Consider the following 22,500-nt stretch of genomic DNA (forward strand, 5'->3'; position numbering starts at 1 on the left):
CTCGTCTGGCTCCCTCTCTCCTCTCCTCTCCCCTCCTCCTCTCCTCTCCCTCCTCCCTATTCTCCCTCTCTCCTCCTCTCCTCTCCTCTCCTCTCTCTCTGCCTCCTCCCTCCCTCCTCCTCTCCTCTCCTCTCATCTCATCTCCTCCTCTCTCTCCTATCTCTCCCTCTCCCTCTCTCTCTCTCTCCTCTCTCTCCTCTCCCTCCTCTCTCTCCTCTCTCCCTCTCTCCTCACTCTCCTCTCCTCTCTCTCTCCTCTCCCTCCTCCCTCCTCTCCCTCCCTCTCCTCTCCCCTCTCCTCTCCTCTCCTCTCCTCTCCTCCTCCCTCTCCCTCCTCTCCTCTCCCTCTCCTCTCTCTCCTCTCTCTCCTCTCCCTCCTCTCTCCTCCTCCTCTCCTCTCTCTAACAGCTCGTGTCACCACAGGGCTATACCGACGGGGCCTGTCCAAAATGGCAAATATGCCTCAAATTGTTTACAGAAGACTACTCCATTTGTTTGGGGGGTTGTTGAATTCTCCCCTGTATCGACGTGAGAACTTCGTGTAATTGTGGTGTAGGTTATGACAGGCTGATGAGCCGCCACTTTAAACGAGCTTCAATCAGCTTCAAGATGATGGTGTGGCAGACAGAGTGTGAAAGTGTCGCTGGGTGCTTTCAGCTAAATGGCAGCTGAAGAGGCCTCCTCAGCGGGGACCCTAAATGTACAGCGATGTGGTGTGTGTGTGTGTGTGTGTGTGTGTGTGTGTGTGTGTGTGTGTGTGTGTGTGTGTGTGTGTGTGTGTGTGTGTGTGTGTGTGTGTGTGTGTGTGTGTGTGTGTGTGTGTGTGTGTGTGTGTGTGTGTGTGTGTGTGTGTGTGTGTGTGTGTGTGTGTGTGTGTGTGTGTGTGTGTGTGTGCGTGCGTGCGCGTGTGCATGTGCGTGTGTGGAATGCTCCAGGTTCAGATAAAACGTTCAACACTTCTCTCCCTAAGACCCTAGTGTGAAAGGCGAGATCACAAAGAGGAGTGGTAGCAGAGAGCAGAAAGGGGGACAAAACATGACTATGCTGGCCCGGCCGGGGGGGGGGGGGGGGGGGGGGGGTGAAGGTCATTGCTCAATATACAGAAAATACCCCTGGCTTACTAGAGGTCAAAGCGAAATGAAATGAAAGATTGCTTCTCAAAACAAAGAGACAACAGGCGGTAATGAAAGTGCTTGGCTGTGACAGCAGTTTGGGTGGTTTAATTCGACGGCTTTCATCTGGATTAGCGAGCTCTGGCTGCAGCTATCTCACTTTGTTTGGGGATCACCGTGATAAGATCTCCCTGCTTCGATCTTCGAAGAGCAATGGATTCACCCACGTCCCCTACTCTCTCGCACGATGCCACTTACAGCGCCGGGTAGACACTCCTCACATCCTGCACCTTTCCTCGACCCTCCTGGGATTAATATTCGAGGAGGAGGAGGAGGAATTGTTTGTGTTTGTGGAGCGTTTGCTGAGACGCCTTCTCCTTCCTCCTAACGCCAAACGAGTGTGACAGTGACCTAGGGCCGGGGGCGATTCTTGCTCAAATGTGAATCACGATTTTTCTCTCTAAGAATTGAGATCCCGATTCTCTCACACGATTCTTATTTTTTCAATAAAATCATTTATTGCACTCTTTCTTAAACATACAACATAACATATATCAAAGTGCTTGACTTAAACATATGAAAGTGCTCGGCGGCTACGTGGCGTAGTGGGCAAGGCGCTCGCCACGAATGACAGAGACGCTGGGCTTGCCTGTTCGAGCCCAGCGCTCCACATTGCTTTCAGTTTAGCTGGTCGTCCGTACTAATACACATTGGCCATATTAGGGGGTGGGAAACTGATGGGTGGGGATCGGGCGTTGTGGACAGCGACTCCTACAGGTCGGTTGGTGCGCCTGCGCAGTAGAATCAGGAAGTGTCGGGGGCAGCGTTAGCCTCCTACCTGTTACTCCTCGCCACTGAGAGATCGAGCTGCGCAGGTGAAAAGATGCGACTGCTGTTACCTCAAGTACCGGAGGGGACTTGTGCTATGTATGACTTAGTCCACATTGCAGCCGGCTTGTGGGAGGCAAGACACAGCGTCCGTGACAGGGGAGGGTTGAATTGGATGATACGAAATTGGGATGGGAGAAAAAATATAGAAAATGGGAGAAAAAGTGGATAAAAAAACATATGAAAGTGCTTGACTTAAACTTAAATCTCTTGTAACATACAAAATAACTCAAGTCAGAATCGTCATCATTTAAAAAGTTTAAAATTTTTTATAAAAGTAATACTTTTTATTGTTTTTTTATATAAAAAAGAATCATCATCATTTAGAAATGAGATTGCATAGGTCTATGAATCGAGATCGCGATTTCTTTTCGATGAATTGCCCAGCCCTACAGTGACCAGGTTCCCCCCCCCCCCCCCCCCCGGCTGTCAACAACTGTACCTCCGCCCTCCAGATTACACAGCGGACGGCTGCGAGGCTCTGCAGTTAACAAGCACTCTTGTTTTCTATTTGATTACGGCGCTCCGCTTGTTTACGCTGCCCGCCAGGCAAATGAGTTCCCCCTTGTTGCTTTGGGGGCACGCGCGGGGGCAACGAAATGCACTTAAGGAAACAATTCAACTTGTTTGCTGTTGAGAAGATCTCGGCGCGTGGGGTCACGACTTCTCTAAATCACTCTTTCATACTCGAAAAGGCGTGGGATGAGTTTGAGCGCCACAGAGCCTTCCTGTTCTTTTGTTTAGACGTGTGTTTTTTTTATCTGTCTTCTTCACCGTTTTGACTTGGACCCCTGTGTTTGTTGTCTTCGCAGCGCTGCCTATAATGCAGGTGAAGATCGACATCACCAGACAGCAAGTGGAGAAGATCTTCGGCCTGGACGAGTACTGGTGCCAGTGCGTGGCGTGGAGCACTACGGGAACTCAGAAGAGCCAAAAGGCATACATCAGGATCGCCTGTAAGTGCATCCTCAAGCCGCTAACGTCCGCGTAACACAATGTACTTACTTACATGTTATTAAATCTCTCCAAAGTTGGAAGAGGATGATGGGCCCTTCGGGAGGGAGTCTCGCTATGATGTAAAAAAAAAAAACGTGCCCCGAGGCGATTTGATGGCACACATGGTGCTGTGATATGATTACGCTTCGGTTTAATCATAACTCTTTAATAAGATAACTGATAAGAATGAATGACCAGACGAAGGGAATGGGAAAGACAGACTCTAGTGTATCTGCATAGAAATACCCCAGCCACCCCCGAACCACAAAGTGTTTGAGCTCATGCCATCTGGCAGACGCTACCGCAGTCTCAGGTCCACATCCAAGAGAACACTGAACAGCTACTTCCACAAAAGCACACGTATTACATGCACACACTGCTACTACTTACATTGTAGAATATGTTTTTTTTTCTTTTTTCTTTTGCCGTTTTTTATCTTGTAAAACAACATTTACCTTGTATTGTATAGTTTGTATAATTGTTATGTATGTATGTAAATCTACTACGGTTGAGGAGCCAGGAAAAAACAAGCATCTCACGTTTTTTCTGAATGCTCAAAGCTCTGACAATAAACAAATCTGAATCGAGAGGCGATGTTGAGAAAGGGGAGTGCTACGTTTGGGTCACTAGAGTAAATCAACAGTGATCCCTGGTGATAGAATTACGAATAACAGATTTGAAACTTACCACCGCATGGCGCGGTCGTGAATCTGTTGCGGGGGCAGAGAGACACCCTCGCTGCGCTCTCAAAGGCTTTATTAGAAGAAGCCATTTTCACCTCTGAGTGTTCCATAGCATCCCGCCTATTAATTCACACATAATAAATATGCATTATTATTCCAGACAGAGACGAACACGCGGAGATGTCTCCAGACCGCCAGACGTTTTGAAAAACACACATTCATTATGCAGCGTTGTGAGGGAGCGCAACAAAGTCAGAAAGATGTAAGAGGAGGACACACACGTTGCATACTTACACGCGCACACACATGCATGCACACACACACACATTTGAACCTTCCAGGACTCTTATTATCTTAAGCTTCCTCCAGTCCCATTATATCGGTCTTAATTAAATTGAATGTCACAAAGCTCTCTCCGCTCATCTTAATGTTTCCCTCTGCGATGATTGGCCGGGACACAAACCGCAATCTGTTTCGAGCAATCCACCTGAGGCAGGCAGCCGCACCCTCTAACGCGCCGTTGGGCTTTGGAGTCAAAACTCGGGGGTGCTGACCATGGGATCAAGGATGCTTTAAGTTAACCTGCCACCAGCATATTCTCCCAGCGATCTGTTAACAGCCTGTCTAGCTCATCAGGAGGACACAAATAGCTCGGCGTGCGGTACAGAGATTCGGCAGCGGCACGTTGCGGCGGTAACACACAGCCTGGGCTAGCCCCTTTCGTGACTGCGATGTGCAAGCCAGGGGCTTTTGAATACGCACTTATAGTCACTTATAGCTCCCTAGTAGCCAGGTTAATTTGGACCACCAAGCACTGCTTAAAAGCTCGGGGTGGGTCCGAAATATATCAGATATAAATTTCAAAGGTACCCAGCGTTCAATTAGGGTTTCACACACACACGGCAGGGTTTGAAAGCTCGGCGTTGCTAATAAACATGTTAACCTATTAATCTGTAGACCGTTTTCGCCTAAAAGGTACATGCCTAAGTAAATGGAAGATTGCTCCACTTCTGCAAGGTCAATTTGCATGTTCTTGGTATCTAGGAACATCTAGGGACCTCGGGGTATGTATTTCCAGTGTCAGAAATATTGTGTCTGTTACTAGGCTGAGTAAATTGTAATGAATAAATTAATTATGATTAATTATGATTTATGATTTTGATGATGATGATCAAAAATGTATGCGGGCATGAGAAAATGCTCACTGAGCTCATTCACCACCTTATTGAGATCATGTGTACAAAAAGTCTAAGCAAATGAACCACAGGAAGATGATTAAACAGAAGGATTTGTAGATACAGTAATTAATGATAATCGACTTTAATTATAAATTCATATTTGACCTTGAACTTGACCTTGACCTTATTATAGCCAAATCATACATCTATGGATAGGGAAAATGCTCCTCTTTCCAATGGCAGGGTTGAATCTGGATTTAGTCATTTCTTGCGTTTTTTACGATAATTAGCATTTTCCGATACATTTATATTTCCGATAAAACATATAAAACATTGGTAAAAATGAAAATATACACTTTGACTACTGTTTTTGATAGGGTTATGGTCTTTACTCTTGGCTACAAAAAAAACATTTAAAAACAAGGGCCCACATGTGGACGATTCTTTGCCGACCCCTAGTGGCTCAGGTGTGCATTTATTTTAATACAATATATAGATCGAATTAAAGCCATATTTGTTGCCTGTCGATTTCCCTTTCAGGTGACAAAATCCGTTCAGCGGTTCTCGAGTTACATGCCGATATGTGAGGCATGCCCCAAAAGTATGCAAAAGTACACATTACCACCCCCGACTCCCGGGGCTCTAGCTCCGTCAATCATTTGGCGATCTCGAAAATCTTTGCACAGGGTTGTAGCCAATGAGTGTGGCTTTCCAATGATACGCCATGATATGATAATTGGGGATCTAATACGGTCTCTATTGATCGATTTATGATAAATAAAAGCAGGGTCCCCCTATAGGGGGACCTTAAGGCTTAACAGGTTCATTTTTATAAACTGGTCAACACTGCATTATTTCCGGCGTTGGGTGCATGATGCGCATGCGCTGTGATCACAGCGCAGGCGCACCAGGCAGCCAAATACGGAAATACAGACGTTTTGAGCAGTGCTGACCAGTTTATAAAAATGATTTAAAATGTTTATTAGCAACGCGGAGCTTTCAAACCCTGCCGTGTGTGTGAAACCCTAATTGAACGCTGGGTACCTTTGAAATTTATATCTGATATTCTGACCCACCCCGAGCTTTCAAGCAGTGCTTGGTGGTCCAAATTAACCTGGCTACTATAGGAGCACTTTATATAAGTGACTGCCAGTGTTCATTTTGGCAGCTATTTTCATTTTAGTTTTAGTCTTATCATGTGTCAAGTGCTCCTTTTTCGTTTTCATCATATTTAGTCATCTGCATATATTTCTCGATTAGTCAGTTTTAATCAACTAAATGTCTGAGCATTTTAGTCTTAGTCAGTGTTAGTCTCGATTTTGTCTTTTTTGTTTTTGTCTAGATTTAGTCGCAAGAAAAAAGATGATTTTGGTCTAGTTTTCGCTAATGAAAAAAAGGCATTTTATATTTTTATATTGTAAATAATGCAATTCTATTTATTACGTATAATCTAGCCAAAACCCTATCAGCTGATTCACAATAAGTTCAGTAGAAGGCTAGAAGCCCAATAGTAACCAAACATTCCTTGAAATGGTCAATAGATTCAGAAATAGTCAGACATGGAATGGAACATATTCTGATTTAAATTGCTTTTTTTTTTTTTTTTCCAACAAAGCAACATTAGGATAGTGTAAATACACAGTACACACTGATTGCAATTCTCACTGGGACCTACTGTACAAATTTCACACACGTCACACACACATTCCCTTTTGTCCCTCGAGTCGAACCGTAGATCGCTGACGTCACTTTAAACTTAAAATGGCGGCCCCCATCAGAGCATTCGGCTAACAACATTAGCTTAGCGAACCTGCCACTGCACTTCTATGTGCATAAAGTTTGGTAACAAAATATCACAGCCCCTAAGACTGGGAGCGTTCTAACTCTACTGAGCATGTACCCAACATTATATGAAAAATAAAAAGTAATTACGACGTTTTAGTGCACTTCAAGCGCTAAAGGGATTCATAACTTATAGCAGGGTCAATCTCAGTGTTAGTACTCGTCTGTTTCTTTTCTTTTCATACCTTTTTAAGTGAACGTGGTCTTGTCCTTGTTGTATCCATGTGTAATGTTGATAGTAGTGGGTGTACACAGATGAAAGAGAGCAAGTCTGTGTCTGGGATATAGGTCCCGACTCCCGACATTAGCCTAGCCATCCTCTCAGCCTCTGTCGTCTTAAATGCTGTGTTCTTTTGGTAGAACTGTTCGGCTGCCGCAGGAGTGTTGAGAGAGTAGCAGATTCCGTTCATGGTTATTGGTATAAGCTGTAGTCACAAGAGACCTGGGACGCGGTTTTTAGCCTCACGTATGTAGCTTGGCTTTTAGCCATAAACGCTTAACCCGGAAACGGAAATGGGAAATGCTGAAATAATAACGTGAATTATTCTAAAAGTTATAATTATTTTGTCTCATCTTGTTTTAGTCAACATAAATTAAGAGACAATTCGTCATGGTTTTTGTAAACTACATTTTTGTGTCCTCAGTTGTGGTCAACGATATTTAATTAATAATTTAGTGACGTTGGCGTCACATGGTGTTCAATAACGTGACGTCACGTCTCATTGTCGTCGCGGGAAAAAGCTTCGTTTTGACGAAGATCTTTCGTCATCAAATTCGTTGACAAAATTAACACTGGTGACTGCGTATTCAAAAAACCCTGGCTTGCACATCGCAGTCACAAAAGGGGCTAAGCCTGGGCGTGCTGACGAAACGTACACAAACGTATAGGACTCTGTGCAAAAGGGTGGCACGAGAATTCAGTGAGACGTATTAGTGGCAGAAGCCCCGTGGAGGAGGGCCAGGCTCGACCGGAGCTCTTGTCCAGGCTGCCTCGGGGCTTTGTTTTCCTGCGGCTGCTTCGGGGCTCTCCGTTGGATGAAGGATAGAGGGTAGTGGGGCGCTGGGGGAGAGGAGAGTGGGAGGGAGGGAGGGAGGGAGGGAGGGAGGGAGGGAGTAATGCAATTGCTTTTCAGTTGATGCCGGGGCCCTCTGGCAGTAGACAAGCATCTCCGCAGCGGCCCGGGCAGCCCTGTAATAAGCAGCGTGCTTGGTGTCACATATACCTCTGTGACTTAGGGGCCAATTGGAGTGCGACACGCTGAGCGAGGGGGGATTTTCAGTGGATGTGGAAAAAAAACATTAGCGGGTCAAGTTTTGTACATGTATTTCACACAAGGCTCACGAGAAGATCTCTCAGAGTGTCCTAATGGGGTGTGTGCGTGTGCGTGCGTGTGTGTGTGTGTGTGTGTGTGTGCGTGTGTGTGTGTGTGTGTGCGTGTGTGTGTGTGTGTGTGTGTGTGTGTGTGTGTGTGTGTGTGTGTGTGCGTGTGTGTGTGTGTGTGTGCGTGTGTGTGTCCTCCCTCCTCAGACCTAAGGAAGAACTTTGAGGAGGAGCCGCTGGGGAAGGAGGTGGCATTAGACCAGGAGGTGTTACTGCGATGCCATCCCCCCGAGGGAGTACCACCAGCCGAGGTGAGAGACAGACAAGATACTCAACCTTAGGCAGGGGTTATTTATAGCTTCCTCCCCTCCAGGATCAGCTTACCTTATCCCTCGCTAGTATAGGAGCGAAGGGCACAAAACTGACTCTGGATCAGCCGCTCCCCCCAACATGCCGGCCCCGTGCCATGCCGGGGAACAGACACCCCTGGACGGATGAATTACACCTCTAATTATTCCCACTTATTGATTTATTATCTCTTTTACATCTCTGAGACGCCGTATATCACATCCTCTCGTCACATCAGTCAGGATTGGCTTGGAGGCTTCAGTACCGGGTTGGCAGTTCTAAAGGCCTATCCATAATTAATGTCTGCCTCTCTCTTTCACGTTCTCTCTCTCTCTCTCCCTCACTTGCTCACTCTATATTTCTCACTCACACACACTCTCTCTCTCTCTCTCTCTCTCTCTCTCTCTCTCTCTCTCTCTCTCTCTCTCTCTCTCTCGCTCCCTCTCTCTTCTGTTACTGCGGTGTGTATAGAGGACCAGACTGAGGCCAGTTGTCCCGCCTCATTTATCCCAACCTCCCAACCTCCTGGCCCCAGCTAGACACGTCGTGCTCCAATAACAACACAGAGGGCAGGCTAGCCCCGCCTCTCCCAACCTCCTGGTCCCAGCTAGACACGTCGAGCTCCAATAACAACACAGAGGGCAGGCTAGCCCCGCCTCTCCCAACCTCCTGGCCCCAGCTAGACACGTCGAGCTCCAATAACAACACAGAGGGCAGGCTAGCCCCGCCTCTCCCAACCTCCTGGCCCCAGCTAGACACGTCGTGCTCCAATAACAACACAGAGGGCAGGCTAGCCCCGCAGCAGTGGAAGAGTCAGACGTCGTAGGGACAGTTTTTGGAGAAACGGGGGAGAAGCCGCCACCCATGCCCTCCTAGCCCCCCCCGACAGGAACCAAACACCAGAGCTACCCTCGACCCGCGAGAGAGAGCGGGAGCAGCGCGGAACAAAAGCAAAAGAGTCCAATTATAAGCGGTCCTGGAACCGAGTGTAGCAGCGAGCGGCCATGCCGTCGTATATAGTAGCCCCTCTTGAGACGGCGCAGGGTCAAATGAGAGCAAGGAAACAAGCAAGCCAATCTGAGAGTACACCAAGGAGGGAATAGCATCGACGTTGGTCTGTCTGAAAGGCCAAAAGCACCACAGAATACAATACAAGTCCCACCCACAGTCTAGCTACTGGACAACAACTGAAAAACAACTCTGGAAATAAATGCAATTTGTGGCAAAGTCTTAGTCATTAACACACAAAGTTGCTATTTTGTTCTCCAAAAAAAATAAAAACTACCTTTCACCCACGATATGTCATCGTGCTGTAGGCTGGATGGGGCCTTCTATGCCTTCTACAACGCTGTTCGCTTTCCGGGTTCCTCTGATTGGCCGCTGAAGCACGCCCCCCAAGTGACGCGCGAACAGCCAGCCTTCACCGAGCGCTGTAGTTCTAACCAACTCGATGGAGATCAACCCAGAGGTTGGAAAATCACTTAGATTTCGTAAATATTTACCCGTTTCTCATACGGTTAACGATTCAGAAACAATCATTGCTCATCTCCGTGTGTTTATGCCTTTGCAGATGCTCAACAAGGTGGGTTTGATACGCAGTCATGGCGGCGAAAGTGCCTTTATTATTTTGATTAGTTAACGTTATCATTAGCAGGTAAGTTATGAAGTCATTGTTTATCATAAAACCAACAGCATGACTGGCTCGTCTATTCTGTGCTAGATCAAGACACTATTTCAATAATGGATGACGGTGCGGAATTATCTTTTTAAAGCAGAGTAGGAGTAGAAAACAATTCATGAAAGTAGAAGATATAGTTGTGCAACCTCGCTAGCTGACTTTACAGAGTACTAACTCTCTGTGGCGTGTATGCTTTCACCGTCATCCATTATTGAAATAGTGTCTTGATCTAGCACAGAATAGACGAGCCAGTCATGCTGTTGGTTTTATGATAAACAATGACTTCATAACTTACCTGCTAATGATAATGTTAACTAGTGCTGTCAGGCGATTAAAAAAAGTAATCTAATTAATTACAGGATTTGTAATTAATTAATCTAATTAATCGCATTTTAATCGCATAACCATTTTAGGCCTGATATTTTATATTCTATAATCATATTTCAAATTGCATGTGTCCGGATGGCAGAATTCAGTACTGTATTTACAAAACCTTCTGTTTAATCATCTTCCCTTTATTCATTTGCTTAGATTTTCAGGTCTGGTCAATTTTAGCATGGTGTTATTCACAGTCAAAAAATAAAAGAATTGAATTGATATTCTCATTTGGTTCATTACAATTTACTCAAGCCTAGTAACAGACACAGTATTTCTGACACTGGGAATACATTCCCTGAGATCCATAGATTCAGATACCAAGAACATGCAAATGGACCATTTAAAAAAAAAGTCTGTAAATGTTTATTCTATGTTTTAATGGAATGAATGAGATAAAAAAAAAAATAAAAAAATTATTGTAATTAATTTTGAGTTAATTTTCATAACGCGATAATTTGCTGTGTAATTAATTAATCTAATTAATGCGATAAACTGACAGCCCTAATGTTAACTAATCAAAATAATAAAGACACTTTCGCCGCCATGACTGCGTATCAAACCCACCTTGTTGAGCATCTGCAACAACATAAACACACGGAGATGAGCAATGATTGTTTCTGAATCGTTAACCGTATGAGAAACGGGTAAATATTTACGAAATCTAAGTGATTTTCCAACCTCGGGGTTGATCTCCATCGAGTTGGTTAGAACTACAGCGCTCGGTGAAGGCTGGCTGTTCGCGCGTCACTCGGGGGGGGCGTGCTTCAGCGGCCAATCAGAGGAACCCGGAAACCGAACAGCGTTGTAGAAGAGGCATAGACGTGGATGGGGCGGGATGGGAGGACAGTTGGTATCCTCTTCGTGGCAGGCTGTGACCCCGGTGACATGTTTACAGGTGGAGTGGCAGAGGAACGAAGACCTGATCGACCCGGCGAGCGACTCCAACTTCCTCCTGACGGCCGACAACAACCTTGTCATCAAACAAGCGCGCCTGGCGGACACGGGCAACTACACCTGCGTGGCCAAGAACATCGTCGCCCGGCGCAAAAGCACCTCGGCCACGGTCCTAGTTTATGGTAGGTGGCTTGTTTCTTTCGACGGGGCAGCCTGATTTCAAAGCCCCCCCCCCCCCCCCCCGCCGCTGTAATTGTAACAGTAGCGATACGTGATGTCAGACGGCAGTGCTGCCCTTTCCTCTTGTTTATAATCCATTAACCAGCCAAAGCAGTTCGACTCTTCAGTAGGCAATAAGTGCCAGTAATTAACAAATGTATAAGTTCATAAATGAATGAAGTGCACCTGTACTGTTACTGGTGTAACCTTTTAACATGCAGCCGGCGCCCATTCAGCAGACAAATAGCAGCCTCGAATCTTGGAGCGGTGATCTTCCTTGCGGTGCGAGGGCGAAATGTGGAGAGGAATTGAATTAATGGTAAACCGTAAAATAATGACTCGTCTTGATAAGCAGCCTGACCTTTATAAAAAAAAATGCAGTCGAACGGCACGTTTTCTACAACAGATGGTTCCCGCGGTAACGCTGCTGCTACGAAAGTTTGCCTACATTACAGACCGGCTTAATTCTCAGCTACTGTTCGTGCAAACAGGTAAACAGGGAGATGGGGATATCGCTGGGGAGGTGCATCATCCACGTGCAGTTTGGACAGAATAGATGTGACTGAATAGATAGATCTGTGGATAGAAGACAGAGAGACTTAGAGTTAGAGTTATGGTGTTCAGAATGCAATAGAACGTTTCACAGTGAATGGTTTTGAATGGAATAGATCATTCAATATTAATATATTGAATATTATATTGTAAAGGATTTATTTAAAAAATAAACTACGGCATATCAATTGAGATTGGACAATGAAGGATCCCCATGCTCTGCCCTCTCTTAGCTTGACCGGTTGTGATCCGGAGGGTCAAGAAAAGGGGGCAGAGCCTGGGATTGGTAAACTTTTCTTGGTTGGGTGGTGATTGAAATGGCTTGATCGGTGGATTTTTAGACGTCGAATTCTAGAGTTGAAATGGAAGTTGAGGTAAGGGACATTTTGCTCTCTATTTCTTACCATCTCATTATTCTGTCAATCATTTTTTCTTTAAGACTCGATCGGGACAAATTGCAGGGGTGCTCTCGTGTGCAATTTTATTTCATCTCAATCAACGCCGTGCTTGACAAGATGACAAATGCACAGCCATTGTAACCTTAATTGCACCGGAATGACAGTGGAACAGGCTGCATTCAAAAAGACGTGTCAGCCATTACCTTCCTGTACGTACAGTAGGTCTATATCAGAACCGTTTGGTAGGCAGCGCGGAACTGAACACCGGGCCGCCGCGAGTCATAATAGCCTCTTCACTCCAAACGGGGGAGGGGAACGGAGATACATTTTAACAAAGGCCTGGCTGGTGTGACTGCACTCTGTGCTAAGAGGTAATCAGGGCCGGGTTGCCTGGCAATTTACTTCACCGCGGTGGCCAATCAATCGCATAGAGAGAGCAAGGAAATGATTCGGCCACAGCAAGCGCAGGGGGAGAGTTAGGGGAAATTAGGGAGGGAGCATGAAGCATGGAGAGAGAGAGAGAGGGAGAGAGAGAGAGGGAGAGAGGGACAGAGAGAGAGGGACAGAGAGAGAGAGAGAGAGAGAAAGAGAGAGAGAGAGAGAGAGAGAGAGAGAGAGAGAGAGAGAGAGAGAGAGAGAGAGAGAGAGAGAGAGAGAGAGAGACCGCTGAAGTCAACAAATCAGGGACCTCGGTAGCTCGGAAGCTCCGGCCAACCGCGGGTGAATGGAGAGCGACGAGTTGATTAGAATTAAACCCGACCCGATTCATGTAATCACCTGTCATGATTTAATTCTACGGCGCCAATTATGGGGCAAAAGCCAGTTGGGGGTTTTTAGAGCGTGGAGAACATTGCGGCGTGAGAGCTGATTCGGTTCATTATATGTGAGAGTCGTAATAACAAGGGGTCAGAGTTGGGGGTTTTTAGAGCGTGGAGAACATTGCGGCGTGAGAGCTGATTCGGTTCATTATATGTGAGAGTCGTAATAACAAGGGGTCAGCGGGTGCAGTTTCACCTTTAAAAAGGAGAGGGAAATGATCCAGTGTGGCACGTCATGCTTTGCAAATCAAGGAGCGCTTACAAGTCGGGGGTTACGTGTTAGAAAATAGCAGTTTACCTTGCTTTTATACCTTTACCCAGTTTACCTTGCTTTTAAAGGAGCAATAGGCGGTTTTGGACAGAACTTCTTTGGGCAGATCTTTAAACCGAATTCGACAACGCCCCTCCCAATCAGAACGCACCAGGATGCCTCCAAAGCCATGCCAGGTAGCTAGCAGGTATGTGTGTTAGCAGCAGGCCTTTGTGTACGCATGCAACTGTTGTGTGCATAACAAGTGCACATGTCATTAGAGCGTTTGATAGGCGGCTTGCTTGTTCCAAATCCTTTGACTTGGTCATTCGTTTGATTGAATGTCGTTATTTTAGCTCCTGCCCCTTACCGGAACTATTTCTTTAATTTCGATATCAAACATCTTGTTTTTTGGAGTACTATCGTTTACTGGCAAGATATACTAAGAAATCTAAAATGTTGCCAAAAATCTGTGTGAGCCCATTGACTGCCATAAGCTTTCGCCATCTTTACTAAATGGCGCCAGCGTGATTGACAATTTTAGCGATGTTTGTAGACCCATCGTGTGTTCTTATTATAGCTATGGAGACAATAGTATGGCTCATTTGACAGGCAGTGTTCATAGTCCATTACTGACTAATTAGTTCATTTCTACACACTGTAGTTTGTTACACGCTAAACATCCCCCATTTCCAGAATAATCCAGTCTTTTCCATAGATTGTGAGATATGACACATTATATGCAATAAGCCCAAATCGTTCTGGTTGATCGCCTGAAGCTCCAAATACTCACAAATCAAAGGTATATACCTGTACATATGTGCATTCACAAATCATCAAGAGGGGGGGGGGGGGGGGGGGGGGGGTCGTTTTTACGTCCGGTAACTGTGATCGTTACAAAAACATGTTTCAGGTTCGGTTAAATAGACATAGAATATACCTTACCTTAGCCAGAAGGTATTCCAAAAATAATAATTCCAAGTGATCGCATCGCCATCGCGATTACCAGTGTATATGTCTATACTTGTTTATATGGGAAATACGCTTCAGGCAACAACATTTCGAGGCGATCGCTGTGTCTATCTGTTCAGGAAGGAGGAGGGGCCCTTGCCAAAAAAAAATTGTATCCACACCAAGCCATTCCAGTTCAAAGGTAGGCGATACTGCCACCTGATGATATTCGATCGTCATTGCAATTCCAACGTAGGCATATGAATCAGAGACACCTGCTGCTGGTCTGCTACTCCTCTGCCACTATAGAACTAGACTCAGGTGTTATATTTCGGGGGCTGGTGGCTGGCTCCCAAAGTGAACAAATGGAGGGTACTTAACTAAGTGCTCCCCCAGGGAGGGGGTCGGGGGCTACTTTTATATGGGCAGTCTGACTTGGGGTACTGCCCATATATTAGTGTTGCAATGCTGATAAGTAAACAGTGAAAAAGCAAAGGAATCGGATGGAGCTGGGGCGTTTGGGACGAATACAAATTTAAGATGAAAAAGTCTCCCCAGTGATACACTGTGGGAGGCAGTGGAGTAGGGCTGGGCGATTCTTGCTCAAATGTGAATCACGATTTTTCTCTCTAAGAATTGAGATCACGATTCTCTCACACGATCTTATTTTTTCAATAAATCATTTATTGCACTCTTCTTAAACAGACAACATAACATATATCAAAGTGCTTGACTTAAACTTAAACATAACATATATGAACGTGCTTGACTTAAACTTAAAAGTATCTGTAACATACAAAATAACTCAAGTCAGAATCGTCATCATTTAAAAAGTTAAAAAATATATATATATATTCTTTTATAAAAAAATAATCATCATAATTTATAAATGAGATTGCATAGTCTATGAATCGAGATCGCGATTATTTTCGATTAATTGCCCAGCCCTACAGTGGAGGTGTGAAATCTGCCCGGTCCAGAACAATAGGAGTCACAAAATCAGTTTGGCCCGTGCGTGGTGGAGCAGCAGCAGAGGAGCAGCAGAGGTTAGATTTTCAGTGCTGCATCTGTAGATGGCTCCGGCTGACAGTGAGAACGGCGATCAAAGGAAAATATCAAAGGACTCAGGTTTTGGCATTCAACGCATGGCGAGATAACCAGAGAATCTCGGGTATGGCAGAGAAAGATAAAAAAGAAAAAATATTACAAACTATTACAAAGTGGCCTGGCATTCCAGGCAGCAGGGGACATTTTGGAAATAGCATGTATACAGTGATTATATATTATTTTCCACAATAGCCACTTATTCCACTTGGTTCAATTGAGTATGTCACATCTCCGTCAATGCTGTAGTATTTAATATTGGTTGTACCGAATACCATGCAAATACAGACCGATATTAACTCAACATTTAGTTGGAAGAATTGATTTTACCGTGCAGGCGAAAACGGGATTAGGTTTTGTTGTGGCTCTGATCAGTATCATAGGCTGAGATACTTTCTCAGCATCCGGCCTTAGGACGAGGTCAGAGAGGAGAGGTTGTCACGTTATTCGCTGTTGCTCACTGATTTCCACCGTCGTTGGCTGTAATTCCACCTCAGGCACAGGAAGCAGTCGCCTGCTCTTCCCAAGTCCAGCAGTGTAATAGTAGGCTAGTCGCTGTTCACTGCATAGGCCCCGCCCCACCACATAGTGTATAGGCCCCGCCCACCACGTATTGTATAGGCCCCGCCCCCACTTATTTTATAGACCCTGCCCACCACTTATTGTATAGGCCCGCCCACCACTTCTTTTATAGGCCCCGCCCATCACTTCTTTTATAGGCCCCGCCCACCACTTCTTTTACAGGCCCCGCCCACCACTTATTTATTTCTGGCAGCTGAGCATCATGACCAAGATGCTAGATATATAATGCATTTGTAAGCACAACGTGTAGAGATTATCATTATCCTTGTAGCAAAGATATCTGTAAAGAAATAGAACATTATTGTATAGCCCCGCCCCCCCTTCTTTTATAGGCCCTGCCCACCACTTATAGGCCCGCCACCACTTCTTTTATAGGCCCCGCCACCACTATTTTGTAGGCCCGCCCACCACTTATTTATTTCTGGCAGCTGAGCATCATGACCAAGATGCTAGATATATAATGCATCTGTAAGCACAACGTTGTATTATCATTATCCTTGTAGCAAAGATATCTGGTAAAGAAATAGAACATCAGGACGTTGTTCCTTAAATATTTATGGTCTTCCGAGGCTAAGACGCCCCCTTATACATGGCACAGTCGCACACTGACAGGAAGTTGAGCGACAACACCGGCGCAGGTACAGTAGGCGGCGGTCTTTGTCGCCCCCTGGAAAAAAAGCACAAGGTGAATAAACACGCGTCTCCTCTCCTTTTCTGCTTGTCGGGTAATCCTGGCTGATCTGTCCCTCCATCCCTCCCTCCATCCCTCCCTCCCTCCCTCCCCCATCCCTCCATCCTCTGGGTTGCGGGCCGGACAGTGAACGGGGGCTGGTCCACGTGGACCACCTGGTCGTCCTGCAGCGCTGTGTGCGGGCGCGGCTGGCAGAAGAGGAGCCGGAGCTGCACCAACCCCACCCCGCTGAACGGCGGCACGTCGGTGGCAGAATGTCCAGAAAAGTGCCTGTACGGCCACCTGTCCAGGTAACTCCCAGGCAACTTCCTGTCCTGTGGCGCTTGGCTTCCTGTGGCTTCCTTTTGGTTGCTTTTTTTTAATATATATATATATATCTTTTTTTTTTTTTTTTTTTTTTTTTGCAACATGCAATCATGTGTTCACCTTCAGCTTTGGCTTCTCGTTCTGCACCTTTGTTTGCGAGGCGGTCTTTTTTTTATCATGTTGACGGTGCACTGGTTCTTCGCTGCAATTAAACAACTGGAGCAGGAATATCAGAGTCTTATTAGTCTCACAGAAGGCTCCACACTGAAGATGAGTTACAGCTATTAAGCTTCCTTCATATATCTCTCCCCCCCCCCCCCCCCCCCGTACTGTGCAGTGGAACACTGCTCTGTTATTTCATAGACCTGTCTCCTTTAAAGAGACACGGCTTCAGCCACTGCACCGCCAGTCAGGCCGGCGAGTACATCTGTTATTGTTTGGCGCTCAAGTCATGTTGTAAATAATGGGCAATAAAAAGCTGAATTATAGCAGCCAGTGTGCCATGTTTACGCGCAGGAGTTAAGGGCGTGTTTGATTCGCCTCCTCGGTCTCCCTGTGAGGAGGAGGAGGAGGCAGCGAGCGGGGCATGTCTGATGCTGAGCAGCACATATCGATCCATGGCAGCCCTGAGATGAAAGTTGGTGCTGCTTCCTTTACAGACCCACATTACTCCTCCCCCCCTCCTCCCTGACTGAGGGGAGAGAGAGAGAGAGAGAGAGAGAGAGAGAGAGAGAGAGAGAGAGAGAGAGAGAGAGAGTGAGAGAGAGAGAGAGAGAGAGAGAGAGAGAGAGAGAGAGAGAGAGAGAGAGAGAGAGAGAGAGAGAGAGAGAGAGAGAGAGAGCGGGGGTGGAAGGAGGAGGAGGAGGAAGGTGGAAGTGAGAGAGAGATGGAATAAGATACAGTGTAAGTAGGCATGAAACAAAAGAGAGAGAGAGAGAGAGAATGAAACGGAGAGAGAGAGGGAGTGTATCCACCAGGAGACCGCTGTCGTGCTGCCAGGAGATGGGTTTGTTGACGTGGCTGCCATCCTGTAGCCGATGCTGACCGCAGGAGAAACCTCCCACGCTCAGGAAACAGCAGAGGGGGAAATCCAACACCTCTCTGGCAGCCAGCGACGGCCTCTCTCTCCGCCGCCCTAAAAACGGAGCTTATCTACCTCAGTGGATCTGGGGTGTTGTGTTACGCATCTCCCATGTAAAGACATCACTCGGCGTCAGGTGCGAGTGTAAGTAACATGGCCCCCTGTCGGAACACAACGCTTGAGGAGGAAGAGAGACAAAGAAGAAACCTGCCTGCCTGGAGGTTGTCTGCATGGAGTTGGAATTATTAGCGCTGGAGTTGCCGGGCGGTGGAATTAGAAGGGTGTCTGTCCGGCGGGGGGATGCTTGACATGCCCATGGCTAACCAGGACACTGACCTCCACCGAACTTAAAGGAGCACGTCGACGTTTTGAGAAATTAGCTTACCGTCTTCTCCAGAGAGAGACGAGGAGATAGATACCAGTTTCCTCTCTGTGCGTTCAGTAGAAAGCTATCTGGCTGCACGTTAGCCTAGCTTAGCACAATGAATGGAAGCGGACGTGGCCGGTTAGCCTTCGGGAGAGGTGTTAGTTGGTCAATGCCTAGGCTAACCGGCCATGTCCGCTTCCATTCATGGTGGGGGGTTTGAAGAGGGATTTTGTAGAGCCTTTTTTCATTGGGGGGGGGGGGGTTCTCTTTTGACGAGGGACTTGACCTCCATCACACCTCTAGCGGTCCTTTTGTTTGACAACGGGGGGGAAGCACTGCCTCCTCGGCTCACGTCTCACCTGTTTCAGACGGAGCGCCGGTGTGGGGCCAGACGGGCCCAGCTGTCCGTGTTAACCCTTTCCCTGCCACACTGCCAAAGGGTTAACCCTGTCACTACCACACTACAGAAGGTTAACCCTTTCACTACCACACTACAGACGGTTAACCTTAGTGACGGTTAACGGTAGTGAAAGGTTAACCTTCTGTAGTGTGGTAGTGAAAGGGTTAAGAGAGGGTTCCCGACGAGACCACAGGCCGCCGTGCTCCCGGGGGCCCCTGAGGATGACGGGGTGTTGTTTCTAATCACAAGCGGCGCGGCGTCTGTGCCCCAGTACTCGCATCTTCGGAAGCCCCCGCTGAGATGAACTGACTCCAGCTCCCTTCGTTTGTCACGAAGCAATGAACAGACTCAACCCAGCAGACGCAGTAACTTGATTTATCAAATAAACACGCCTAGTGCATCCACACCGATCACTGTATTCGGGCTGAATGCGGGAATGGAGGCTCTGATGTATTGGAGTCATATTCAATAGGTGGAAGTAGAGGAGAGGCGGGTCCATCTGTCAGAGTGCATGCTCACATGCATGTTTACATGATGGTACATGTGTAACCGCTGCCATTGGGCTCGTTGCATACAGTACAGTATAGCCTTATCGGAGCCACTAGCTTCATGATATGTGATTGCAGACCATTACCATGGAGAGAGAGGGAGATTTACATAGGGAATGAGGGAGGGAAGGAATTACATTGGGAAGGAGGGAGAGAAGGAATTACATTGGGAATGAGGGAGGGAAGGAATTACACTGGGAATGAGGGAGGGAAGGAATTACATAGGGAATGAGGGAGAGAAGGAATTACATAGGGAAGGAGGAAGAGAAGGAATTACATAGGGAATGAGGGAGGGAACGAATTACATTGGGAATGAGGGAGAGAAGGAATTACATAGGGAATGAGGGAGGGAAGGAATTACATTGGGAATGAGGGAGAGAAGGAATTACATAGGGAATGAGGGAGAGAAGGAATTACACAGGGAATGAGGGAGAGAAGGAATTACATAGGGAAGGAGGAAGAGAAGGAATTACATAGGGAATGAGGGAGGGAAGGAATTACATAGGGAATGAGGTAGAGAAGGAATTACATAGAGAATGAGGAAGAGAAGGAATTACATAGAGAATGAGGTCGAGAAGGAATTACATAGGGAATGAGGAAGAGAAGGAATTTCATAGGGAATGAGGAAGAGAAGGAATTACATAGGGAATGAGGTAGAGAAGGAATTACATAGGGAATGAGGAAGAGAAGGAATTACATAGAGAATGAGGAAGAGAAGGAATAACATTGGGAATGAGGTAGAGAAGGAATTACATAGGGAATGAGGTAGAGAAGGAATTACATTGGGAATGAGGTAGAGAAGGAATTACATAGGGAATGAGGTAGAGAAGGAATTACATAGGGAATGATGTAGAGAAGGAATTACATTGGGAATGAGGTAGAGAAGGCATGACAGAGATTGAGGGAGAGAAGGAATTACATAGAGAATGATGTAGAGAAGGCATGACATAGAGAATGAGGTAGAGAAGGCATGACATAGAGAATGTTTCTGTGGCGCTGAAGATGGATACCATGCTATTAATTCAGACAATGTCCACATTTGAATACAGAGGGGGTGTGTGTTTTCTTTTGTTGTTGTTGTTTCTACTTGTTGTTCTGTTTGTTCAGTGGGCTAGTTTCCCTGTGGTACGTTTTTTTAGTTGCTTTTCTTTTTCAAATTGCATGATTTAATGCCGGTCTGGTTCCAGGAGTACAGTAATTATCCAGGCTAGAATCCTTTGTTGATCATTAGTTCTCTTGGTGCATCGGCGTGTCTTATTTTAGTCGCATCAGATCTTCAGACAGGGGCTACAGAGGCGGGCGCGCTGCGTCTGCTGAATGTGTTTTCCTCGTGGGCGGTTTGTGTTTTGTCTAAACGCCATCGATAGCCTCTCTCCGATTCACGACGCTGAGCCTTTAGGGATAAAAAAATAAATAAAAAAAGATGCTGTCAACTGAATAAATGTACAATGGAAACAAATCAATTCAATCTTTGGAGGCAGAAAACATGCAAAGGCTATAATTTATCTCTGCAAATGCCCAGCTCTGTCTGTGTACGTTTCATTTTGAAATGTCATCGGCGATGTATTGCTTCATAGTACAAAGTGATATGTTGATTTTCTAGTCGTGCTTTGGTTATAGCCAGAGAGGCAGGCGTTTCTTTTTCCCTTTTCTCTATATCTTTAAGCAAACACTGTCTCTCTGGACTGACACTGTCTCCCTGGACTGACACTGTCTCTCTGGACTGACACTGTCTCTCTGGACTGACACTGTCTCTGTCTCTCTGGACTGACACTCTCTCCCTGGACTGACTCTGTCTCCCTGGACTGACACTGTCTCTCTGCACTGACACTGTCTCTCTGGACTGACACTGTCTCTCTGGACTGACACTGTCTCTCTGCACTGACACTGTCTCTCTGCACTGATACTGTCTCTCTGCACTGACACTGTCTCTCTGGACTGACACTGTCTCTCTGCACTGACACTGTCTCCCTGGACTGACACTGTCTCTCTGGACTGACACTGTCTCCCTGGACTGACACTGTCTCTCTGCACTGACACTGTCTCTCTGCACTGACACTGTCTCTCTGCACTGATACTGTCTCTCTGCACTGACACTGTCTCTCTGGACTGACACTGTCTCCCTGGACTGACACTGTCTCTCTGGACTGACACTGTCTCTCTGGACTGACACTGTCTCTCTGGACTGACACTGTCTCTCTGCACTGACACTGTCTCTCTGGACTGACACTGTCTCTCTGGACTGACACTGTCTCTCTGCACTGACACTGTCTCTCTGGACTGACACTGTCTCTCTGGACTGACACTGTCTCTCTGCACTGACACTGTCTCTCTGGACTGACACTGTCTCTCTGGACTGACACTGTCTCTCTGCACTGACACTGTCTCTCTGGACTGACACTGTCTCTCTGCACTGACACTGTCTCTCTGGACTGACACGGTCTCTCTGGACTGACACTGTCTCTCTGCACTGACACTGTCTCTCTGGACTGACACTGTCTCTCTGGACTGACACTGTCTCTCTGGACTGACGCTGTCTCCCTGGACTGACTCTGTCTCCCTGGACTGACACTGTCTCTCTGCACTGACACTGTCTCTCTGGACTGACACTGTCTCTCTGCACTGACACTGTCTCTCTGCACTGATACTGTCTCTCTGCACTGACACTGTCTCTCTGGACTGACACTGTCTCTCTGCACTGACACTGTCTCCCTGGACTGACACTGTCTCTCTGGACTGACACTGTCTCCCTGGACTGACACTGTCTCTCTGCACTGACACTGTCTCTCTGCACTGACACTGTCTCTCTGCACTGATACTGTCTCTCTGCACTGACACTGTCTCTCTGGACTGACACTGTCTCTCTGCACTGACACTGTCTCCCTGGACTGACACTGTCTCTCTGGACTGACACTG

General features: G+C 46.5%; 1 protein-coding gene across 1 annotated transcript in view; it reads left to right on the plus strand.

The window, feature by feature from the left end:
* Positions 1–22,500, plus strand: part of unc5a (unc-5 netrin receptor A) — a gene marked incomplete at both ends in the record, with an annotated part of 421,327 nt that overhangs the window by 278,726 nt on the left and 120,101 nt on the right. The window contains 5 exon segments of the mRNA XM_084331987.1: positions 2,812–2,955; positions 8,227–8,330; positions 11,319–11,499; positions 17,010–17,130; positions 17,132–17,172. Coding sequence (XP_084188113.1) covers positions 2,812–2,955; positions 8,227–8,330; positions 11,319–11,499; positions 17,010–17,130; positions 17,132–17,172 — 591 coding nt within the window.

This window comes from Notolepis coatsorum, assembly GCF_963971535.1.
Source record: "Notolepis coatsorum genome assembly, chromosome: 16".
Lineage (NCBI taxonomy): Eukaryota > Metazoa > Chordata > Actinopteri > Aulopiformes > Paralepididae > Notolepis > Notolepis coatsorum.